The 9,921-nt window shown below is 49.3% G+C and overlaps 4 protein-coding genes across 4 annotated transcripts; 3 read left to right on the top strand and 1 right to left on the bottom strand.

The window, feature by feature from the left end:
* Positions 1-464: 464 nt before the first annotated feature.
* N7469_003093 (glycoside hydrolase family 16 protein) lies at positions 465-1,757 on the top strand (the record flags this gene model as incomplete). Its single annotated transcript, XM_056642013.1, has 1 exon — positions 465-1,757. One exon carries the CDS (start codon positions 465-467, stop codon positions 1,755-1,757), a length of 1,293 nt encoding a protein of 430 aa, XP_056504507.1.
* Positions 1,758-3,071: 1,314 nt separating this feature from the next.
* N7469_003092 (uncharacterized protein) lies at positions 3,072-4,172 on the bottom strand (the record flags this gene model as incomplete). The annotated part of the gene is made up of 1 exon (XM_056642012.1): positions 3,072-4,172. One exon carries the CDS (start codon positions 4,170-4,172, stop codon positions 3,072-3,074), a length of 1,101 nt encoding a protein of 366 aa, XP_056504506.1.
* Positions 4,173-5,261: 1,089 nt separating this feature from the next.
* N7469_003091 (threonine--tRNA ligase MST1) lies at positions 5,262-6,818 on the top strand (the record flags this gene model as incomplete). Its single annotated transcript, XM_056642011.1, has 1 exon — positions 5,262-6,818. One exon carries the CDS (start codon positions 5,262-5,264, stop codon positions 6,816-6,818), a length of 1,557 nt encoding a protein of 518 aa, XP_056504505.1.
* Positions 6,819-7,518: 700 nt separating this feature from the next.
* N7469_003090 (2-isopropylmalate synthase) lies at positions 7,519-9,617 on the top strand (the record flags this gene model as incomplete). Its single annotated transcript, XM_056642010.1, has 4 exons — positions 7,519-7,526; positions 7,588-7,732; positions 7,791-9,371; positions 9,438-9,617. The coding sequence occupies 4 exons, from the start codon at positions 7,519-7,521 to the stop codon at positions 9,615-9,617; spliced, it is 1,914 nt and encodes a 637-aa protein (XP_056504504.1).
* Positions 9,618-9,921: the final 304 nt, after the last annotated feature.

Raw genomic sequence — 9,921 nt, 5'->3', positions numbered from 1 at the left:
AGGGTTACCCCAGCAGCTCATGAGGCGGCTCCACTGTCCTCGACAGCACTCCACCAAGGAGGTCCACTCGATCCCCCCTGGTGGGTGTATCCTCACCGAGCCACCAATAATATGACTCACTCGGGTGGCTGGGACCAGTCATTATTGCTCCACTATGACTAGAATAGGTGAACACGGAGTGTCGGGAGTACTTCCAAATCATCCAATAATCCCTTTTGGGGGGGGCTGTGACTATCAAATGTACAAAGTCCCGTGGAGCGCCTTCCCGCGGTTCACTTCTTGCTCCTGCTCAGCTTTGATTTGCTTTGCTTTCCTCTTCTATTAAACCCCAACTGTCCCCTCCTCCCACTCCACTTTCGTTTCTTCTTGACTCTCTATTCCTCTCTTTTGCTGTGATCTGCTCGGCTTGCGCTTTTGCTTTACATTCGCTGCAATTGCTGCATCGTTGCACTCACTTTTTCATCATGCCTTCTTTCCTCAAGTACGCCTCCGTGGCTCTCGCCGCTGTGGCTCCCCTGGCTTCGGCGCAGACTTACTCCAAGTGCAACCCCATGGAGAAGTCTTGCCCGCCTAACGAGGGTCTTGCCCAAAAGTCTGCTCAGTTCGACTTCACTCAGAGCTCCGGCCTGGATAAGTGGACGACCACTGCCGGCAAGGTTGACACTGGCTCCAATGGTGCTCAGTTCACTATCAACAAGAAGGGTGATGCTCCTACCATCCAATCTGACTTCTACATCTTCTACGGTGAAGTCGAGGTCACCATGAAGGCTGCTCCCGGTACCGGCATTGTTAGCTCCATTGTCCTCGAGTCTGATGACCTCGATGAGGTTGACTGGGAAACCCTTGGTGGCAACAATGGCGCTGTTGAGACCAACTACTTCGGCAAGGGCGATACTACCACCTATGACCGTGACACCTGGCCCGCTGTGAACAACGTCCAGGGTGAATTCCACACCTACAAGGTTGAGTGGAAGAAGAACTACATCAAGTGGTTCGTTGACAACAATGAGGTCCGCACTCTGAACTACGCGGATGCGCAGGGTGGTTCTCGCTTCCCTCAGACCCCTATGAACATTCGCATTGGTATCTGGGCCGGTGGTGATTCCTCCAACGGCCAAGGCACCATCGACTGGGCCGGTGGTGAGACCGATTACTCTGGTGCTCCCTGGTCCATGTACATCAAGTCCGTCAGCGTCAAGAACGACAACCCCGCCGAGTCTTACACCTGGACTGACAAGTCTGGTTCCTCCGACTCCATCAAGCCCAGCGGTTCTACTGGCTCTCAGACCCGTGATACCACCACTTCTTCTTCCACCACTTCCTCCAGCTCCACCTCGGAGAGCACCAGCGATGCGACCACCACTGCTGGTGATTCCACTACTACTGGCGATGCCACCTCTAACACCGCCACTACTCTGAGCACTGCTACTCAGTCTTCCTCTGCTGGCAAGACTACTCCTGGCTCTGGCTCTGCCACTGCTACTTCCGGTGCTGCTAGCTCTTCTGCTGCTGGCTCCGGCAGTGCTAGCTCCACTGGCTCTAGCACTGGCTCCGGCTCCGAGTCTGGCTCTTCCAGCACTGGATCTGGCTCTGGCTCTGGCTCTGGCTCTGGCTCTGGATCTGGCTCCGGCTCCGGCTCGGCCACTGGTAGCAGTGCTACCGCAAGCCCGACCTTCAACGCTGCCGCCAATGTGGCCGCCAACTACCTGGGACCTTTGACCCTTCTGGCCATTGTCACTGCTTTCATCCAATTGTAAACGAAACAGACAAACACAACGAAACACAATTATTAATCACGTCTCACGGGTGAAACACACTGGGCTGGAACCGGGTTCTTGGAAATGAGGGATGGACTTTTCTTTTTTTTTTCTGTGATGTATCTTTCTTCGGGGTCATCCCTTGATGATTTTGTGCTTGAGCCTTTTGCGATGAGCGGTATCTGTGCTCTTGCCTGACCATGTATCTATGTACCAATTAGATCTCTAATTTCCGATCCAACACTTGTCTTTCAAGAGTAAGCAGTAGAATCAGCACCGCATAGGCACATTCACTCCCTTCCCATTGCCATACTGTACTTGATGCAAGGATCAGCCGCATCAGATATCCCATATGCAACTGGACCAATACACCCCCGTATCTGCAACACAGCCGCACGTCGGTAAACAAAGCCGAAAAAGCAAATTTTGCATGAGTGTGGTACTCCATTTCCCAGATTGAACACGAACATTGCAGCCTATTATCAACCGTGGAATTATCGCATGCCTAGAAATATTGACTGGTACCAACCAATGTCTATGAATGACTAGGAAAAATCGAATGAGATTTCGGCCGACCAATTCGCTTTTTTACAGTATTTCATCTTTTCCGGATAATAATTATTGTATTGCTATTGGTTGTCGTGGGACCGCTAGATACTAGTGTATTGGGGGTTCCGTGGTTGTTATCGAAGGTGTAATCCGTTCAAATGAATGAACCATGGGAGAGAAGAGCAGAAGATTGGAATTGGGAGAATGTGATGGAAGTACAATACTTGTACATCTACTATATTTAGTATATTGAGGATTTGGTAGATTGAAGTACACAATTGAAGATGAGTCTCTAAATCATGTGATTGTAAAAGGTATACTAACAAAGTACCTACTAAAGTAGGTACTTCGAATATGGTCTGTTCTTCTGTAAAGAATATTCTTGTGTTGTAGCTATTACACTACCGCTATACAAGTTCATTATTCGCGAAGGATCTGAAGGTCCAATTTTTGGACCCTGGACCCAATTGCATCATGACTTCAGGCCACCGATCGTCAGGGGATATTCAAAGATGTACATGTATGTACTTTTGCCTCGAGGCGAAGAAATACAGTACACTTCTTCTCGACATAAAGACTCGCCACCCCCTGAAGGATGAACAGGTTTCGTCTTTGTGTCTGCTCTGTTCAATCGACCCCTTCTAGAATCCCTTCGACAGACCGTAGGTAGATCCTTGTCCGCCCAGACCGCTGATCTCGATCTGAACGCCTTTCACGCGTCATCTTCGCCGATCGCTCGCACTATCAAATCATTTCAATCACCCCTCATAACCCATCCCAAGTGGATCCCTTAGCACGTTGGAAATCCCTCAATTGTCGTGACAGTCGCTCCACCGAATCAGCTACAGCAAGATGATGTGTCGCCGCTAATCTCAACATGGCCAAGGTCGTCGCTGGTCTCGGCGTCTCGGTCTCAACCTTGACATCAGAATCCGACCCCGATCCTCCGAATATCCTAGACCCAAATGTATATTCCGACAATGAGTCCAAGATAGATTGCAATTGCAATCCCTCGCGCCCGTCATAACCCGAAGCAATCCCTGCTAGTGATGCCCGTCGCGTCTCGCGTGAAACAATCCCATCCACTGCCTCGAGATGGTCGTCTAATGCACCGAATCGCGTACTGAGGGAGTCGGTCTTCCCGCGAATTTGCGCACGCAGTCGATCGAGATACTCCGCGCGACGACGAATCTGAGCCGCAAGTCGACTATCGCGCGCGATAGAGGTACCCGTGGGTTCCTTCGCAAGAGGAGATGCGAGAAGGGAGTCGATGGCTGAGCGAAGGTCGGCGCGGAGAGAGTCAAATTCCCATATTGCTGTGCGGAGGGCAGAGCCGCTGCCTTGGAACTCGAGGGCGAGGGCATGTCGTGCGTCAGGAAAGCTACCCTGCAACGTTGTTTGAAGATCTCGCAGCATAGTTTCGCTCTCTTTGAGAACGTGTGATAAGGGCGTGAGAGTTGCGAGGGAACTGGTGAAGATGGATTCTAGGTGGGTTTGCGCGGTAATGATGGTTTCTTCCGGGGAGATGGGGTTGGATTGGGTTGCTGGTCGGGGGTCGAGTTTGATGCAGCTTTCCGGGTATGTGCCCTTGATCAATGGTAGTTTACAAAGCCCCTGAGCTTGGTATACAATTTCGGGGAGAAGTAGAAGGTGAAGTATAAGGGTCAGCAGGAGACCGTTGATGGCAACGTGGACGAAGGTTCGTTGGCTGAGGGAGAGAGCGAAGCTTGCAAGAAGTCTTCGTCTCATCTTGAATTCCGGAGTGGATGAGTCTGTACCAAGACCTCCATTTGTATCCTGCGACTGTTGCGAGTCATCATTTGTGGTGTTTTTGCGCCGTTTTCTCATGCCTCGGTCCTTGGTCATGTCCTGTTTACAGGACAAGTGGGTGCCCAAGATAACTTGCTCTTCTCCACTTTGATTATATAATATTCTGCCGGACAGAAAACGTCGGAAAGGTCATACTTGTAGTTGAATCAAGATTAGTATAAAGTCCATGGAGAACAAAGAGAGAGAGACAACAGTATTGATATTTAGCTAATTAATATAGGAATAGGAGCTAGGGGTAAACTTGTTTCGTGATCAGGCCAGATAAGAATAACGCTCAGGGAGAGAAGTATAGCTTGTGGATGAGTGTATCAATATTCTGATCCTCAGAATATTCAGTGGGATATTTGATATCGTCCTTGGAAAGATAAGGATTTTGTTGTTGGAAATTAGAGCTCTACAAACACAATAGATTAGTTTCATAGAACCCCATGGAATGATGGACAGTGGACAATATACCGCCATCCAGATCATACAGTGGTGTGGCCTAAGTTTGAAACTCCCTGCTGACCGTTTTTGCCTACCGACTCTCGATTTTACTAACATTTCGAAGGTTCGGAGGTGGTACTGTAGAAAGAGACGTAGATAGAACGGCAGAAGGAAGGATAGCTTCAAACTAATGTTACAACACTGGAGAACCTTGTGGTACAGAGGGATCTTCAATTGGATCTTGTGCAAATCGCTGACCATTTACGAAAAAGAGGTCGGGATCTCCTTTTCGAGGTGGCTGCAGTTCTCCAGATTCGAAAAGACGGATCGGAGATTCGTTATTGTTCTGCTGCCGTCTGCCACGACTGGTCTGCAGATAAGCTCTCAACTGTCTAATACGACGAGCGGTTTCTCCAGTACGAACTGTCAGACTGGTAATAGAGCTTCTGTTGGAAGTGATTGGGTGTAAAGTTGATACATAAAGTGGGGTTATGGATATTGTGGGTATGCGTTGAGGAGTAATGTATTGGATTGAAATCCTAGTTAGTGGGGTCCCTCGTGAAGGCGGTCTGCACGAGCCAGAGAGAACAAGGGCCCAACCCTTTAGGCAAGCCCATTTTCCCAGGCACCAAAAGCGGTGGAGGAGCGAAGGGGCAGAAATGCAACTCCACACGCCTTTAGCATTCTCATTCAATCACAATGCGTTTGGTCACTCGGTTTCGACCGCAACTTCGCGCTCGATCATTACTTGGTCCACGAGGACCCGGAAGAATACAATGGCTGTCTACAACATCCATTCGACGCTGCTCTTGCGCTGACGCCGCCAATGGCAAGCCCGAAGCGGCTCTTCCAGCTCACGACCATCGAGCTCTAGGAACCAGCCAGGAACTGTTTACCTCGTCCATTTATAGCCCCGGATCGCCGCTATTCCTCCCGAATGGTACACACGTCATCAATAAGCTTATAGCGTTTCTCCGTGCCCAATACATGCAATATGGCTTCCGCGAAGTCCTCACTCCAACGATCTACAAACGCTCATTATGGGAAATCTCCGGCCATTGGAAAAACTACAAGGATGACATGTATGAAGTGACAGGCCGTGGAGCGAGTGGTGAGACTGAAGGAGAAATTGGCGAAGACGAATCATACGGACTGAAGCCCATGAACTGTCCCGGTCATTGCTTGTTATTCAAGTCGCAGAACCATTCTTATCGGGAGTTGCCAGTGCGCTATGCGGACTTTAGCCCATTGCACCGGAATGAAGTGTCTGGCTCGCTGACAGGGCTTACGCGGGTGCGCCGGTTTCACCAAGACGATGGACATATTTTCTGTCGTCCCCAACAGATTAAATCGGAGATCGCATCAGCATTGGGCTTTGTCGATATGGCTATGGAGACATTTGGCCTGGGCCCAGTTCGATTAGTACTCTCCACTCGACCAGAGACAGATTACATTGGAACTTTGGAGATGTGGAATAGTGCCGAGAGCCAGCTTCGCGAGGCATTGGATAGTACTGGGCGAGAGTGGGCATTGAATGAAGGCGATGGGGCCTTTTATGGACCGAAAATCGACATTCAGCTTCAAGACCAGGCTGGCAAATACCATCAATTATCGACGATCCAGCTGGACATGAATCTGCCCCAGCGATTTGAGTTGGAATACCAGGTTGCCGAGGGCGAGGAGGATTATAACCCAGCTACTCCAGGTGTCGCGACGCCCGTGCTTGTCCACCGGGCAATCTTTGGCTCCCTCGAACGATTCTTGGCTTTATTGATTGAACATCATGGAGGACACTGGCCATTCTGGTTATCCCCACGACAAGGCATTATCTTGACCGTCAATCAGGATGATGCTGTCCTAAAGCATGCGCAAGAAGCTGCTTCCCGGTTTGCTGGATTCCGCGTGCTTCAAAATGATGGAACGACACAACCACCGCGCCCACTGTCCACCGCGGATTCGACATTCCTCATGGATGTTGATACCAGTGCACAAACCTTGGGAAAGAAAATCCAACGAGCCAAGCAAATGAAATATAACATGATTTTCATTGTGGGACCCCGGGATGTTACTGATGGCGGTGTCACTGTGGATGTCACCGGACAAATGCAGAGCAAGACTGACCCGGGATCTCAACAATTTCAACAAGTGATCCGTAGCCAATTGGGTGAGCAGGCATTGCAGAATCCTCGAGCAGTGAAGCTCAAGATGGAGGAGGTGCATCCATTGTTGATGCAGCTTGAGAGGAACTTCGTATAATAACAGCTGAATCGTAGCTGTCTTGTACTATAGATACTATTAATGTACAATTGAATGTCTAAATATTATATGAGTGGATTAATCTCCCATACTCATAATACAAAGAAAACGATGAATATCAAACAAAAAATTATAAAAAAATATCAAATTGTACAGAAAGAAAAAGAATCCACAATGACATACCTCCCGCGCGGTTAGCCTCGGCTTACATAGTACACTATAACTCCGAGGTCGGGGCAGCTGAGATCCTCCAAATATACGTTGGTAGTTGATGAATATACATTGTACAACCTCATTGTACATACAATTGATAGAAAGAGGTCACACAAAATACTTCATTGAATTCTCCGCCAATCCTGTCATTCGCCACCAGAATATCCCAACTCAAAAAAGACATCTCACTAATCCAAGTTTGGTTACTCGCACGCCCTGCAGATCAACGACAGCACCACGTGACTCCGCTGTCGGCGCCGAAAGGACTAAAACTCGTCATTGCGGATTGACTCACGCTTCAAATGCCCCTCGCTTTATTGGCCTTTGTGGTTTAAATAGGATTCTATCCGAACCTTTTTATTTTCTCTTGGTATCTTCTTTACTTGAAGTACTTCCTTTTTGTTGTGCCAGCGCAGTCTTTGCGTCTGTCTTTGCTTCGTAACCTTTTATCGATTCTCCCCCACACTGTACCCCGCCAACCGCCGCCATGCCAATGTATGTTCAATCCAGACATTCTGGCTTTTGTTTTATGCAGGTTGACTAACTTTATATCTAGGCTCAAAGACCCTTCTACGAAATATAAGCCGTTCAAGCCGCTGAACTTGCCCAACCGTCAATGGCCTAACAAGACGATTGAGCGGGCTCCACGATGGATGGCCACTGACCTGCGCGATGGCAACCAAAGTCTCCCCGATCCAATGGTAGGACAATTTGATCTCGCTAGAAGTTTGACTATATGCTGATATCAATGTCAAATAGGATGGCGACCAAAAACTCCGTTTCTTCAAGATGCTCGTGGAGATCGGCTACAAAGAGATCGAAGTCTCATTCCCTTCCGCCTCCCAAGTCGATTTCGACTTCACTCGTCGCCTCGTTGAAGAACCTGGTCTGACTCCCGATGATGTTTGGCTGCAAGTTCTCGCTCCCTGTCGTGAGGAGCTCATTCGCCGTACTGTCGAGTCTCTGCGAGGCGCTAAGAAGGCGATTCTGCACATCTACTTGGCCACTAGCCCATGCTTCCGTCGTATCGTTTTCAACATGAACAAGGAGGAGAGTCTGAAGAGAGCTGTTGAGTGTACCAAGTTTGCTCGCTCAATCACCAAGGATGACCCTTCTATGGCTGGTACAGAATGGCAATTCGAGTTTTCTCCCGAGACCTTCTCCGATACCGAGCCTGAATTCGCCGTGCAGGTCTGTGAGGCAGTTAAGGCGGCCTGGGAACCGACTGTCGAGAACCCGATCATCTTCAACTTGCCCGCCACTGTCGAGATGTCAACTCCCAACATCTATGCCGACCAAATTGAGTACTTCTGCACCAACATGACTGAGCGTGAGAAGTTTGTAGTCTCGCTGCACCCCCACAATGACCGTGGATGTGCCGTTGCTGCTGCCGAATTGGCCCAGATGGCTGGTGCGCAACGTGTCGAAGGAACCGTGTTGGGTGATGGAGAGCGCACTGGCAATGTGGATTTGATGATTCTGGCTTTGAACCTTTACACACAAGGTGTTTCACCAAATGTCGACTACTCAGATATCAACTCTGTCATCAAGGTGGTGGAAGAGTGCACCAAGATCCCCGTTCCCGAGCGGTGGCCATACGCCGGTTCCCTGGTTACCAGTGCCTTCTCCGGTAGCCACCAGGATGCTATCAAGAAGGGCTTCACTCTGCGTGAAAATACCACAGCAGCTGGTGAGGAGCAAGAATGGGTTATTCCCTACTTGCCCCTGGATCCCCAGGATATTGGCCGAACCTACGAGAGTGTTATCCGCGTCAACAGCCAGAGTGGAAAGGGTGGTGCGGCCTGGGTTATTCTGCGCAGTCTGGAGCTGGATCTCCCGCGTGCGCTGCAAATCGAGTTCAGCAAGATCGTCCAGGTCGAAACCGAGAAAGCCAATCGGGAACTGCGTCCTGCCGAGATTGTCACTCTCTTCGAGGAGGCCTACCATCTCAAGTCCAACCCACGCTTCAACCTCATCGATTACAACATTACTACCGACCGCTCACAATCCCCGGCTCCTCCCGAGCCTGGTAAGGCTGTGAACACCAAGAACCTGAAGCGTCGTTTCACTGGTATTGTCGAGATCGACAATGTCCAGCACGCCATCACCGGTGTGTCCAATGGTGCTATCTCTTCCCTTGCTGCGGCTCTGTCTACCCTTGGCATCGACCTTGATGTCGTTGACTACAAGGAGCACTCGATTGGTACTGGTCGTGAGACCAAGGCTGCCACATACATCCAATGTACTGCTTCCGGTAGCAAGGAGCAAGTTTGGGGCGTGGGTCTGCACCAAGATGTTGTCCAGGCTTCTCTGATTGCGCTGCTCAGCGCTGCCAGCTCGGTAAGCTTAACCCCCCTAAATAAACCTGTGAAGCCATGAATAAGTAAAAACTAACATATTCTACAGTTCCTCGCTTCTAGCTCCGGCTCTCCAGCCCCCTTCCGTCCCATCCGCTCTAACACCCTCACCAACGAGGATCTGCAAGCCCTTGAGCTGTTGAGCTCACCTCATGCGCCAACTGATAATAGCGGTCTTTCTGCTAAGGTCAACATTGAGCAGCTGACCAAGCAGGCCGAGGCCCAGTAAGCTGTAAAAAAAAAAGTTTATGTGATATTATGATATAGCCAATAATGCATGTACCGGATCATACAATAACTAAATGATTTCAAACGAAGTAGAATGTAAGGTTTGCGAATCAGAAACAAAGATTCCGTAAGTAGCTTTAGATGACATTTTTAAGCTATGTACTCCAGTTGGGGTCTGTATAGTGTTAGACGATCAGTCAGGATACTTGCTTGGACTGCATATTCAAGCTTTCTATATAGATTGCAGCTGGGCAGCAATTTCACATAGTATCATCTTCAATACATCCATGTATAAGTTAGCCCTC

Source organism: Penicillium citrinum (genome assembly GCF_028827155.1).
Source record: "Penicillium citrinum strain IBT 23319 chromosome Unknown utg000002l:1.0-3833315.0:1.0-3834789.0, whole genome shotgun sequence".
Classification (NCBI taxonomy): domain Eukaryota; kingdom Fungi; phylum Ascomycota; class Eurotiomycetes; order Eurotiales; family Aspergillaceae; genus Penicillium; species Penicillium citrinum.
The sequence above is the reverse complement of the archived record's forward strand: the minus strand, read 5'-3'. Positions and strand labels throughout refer to the sequence as shown.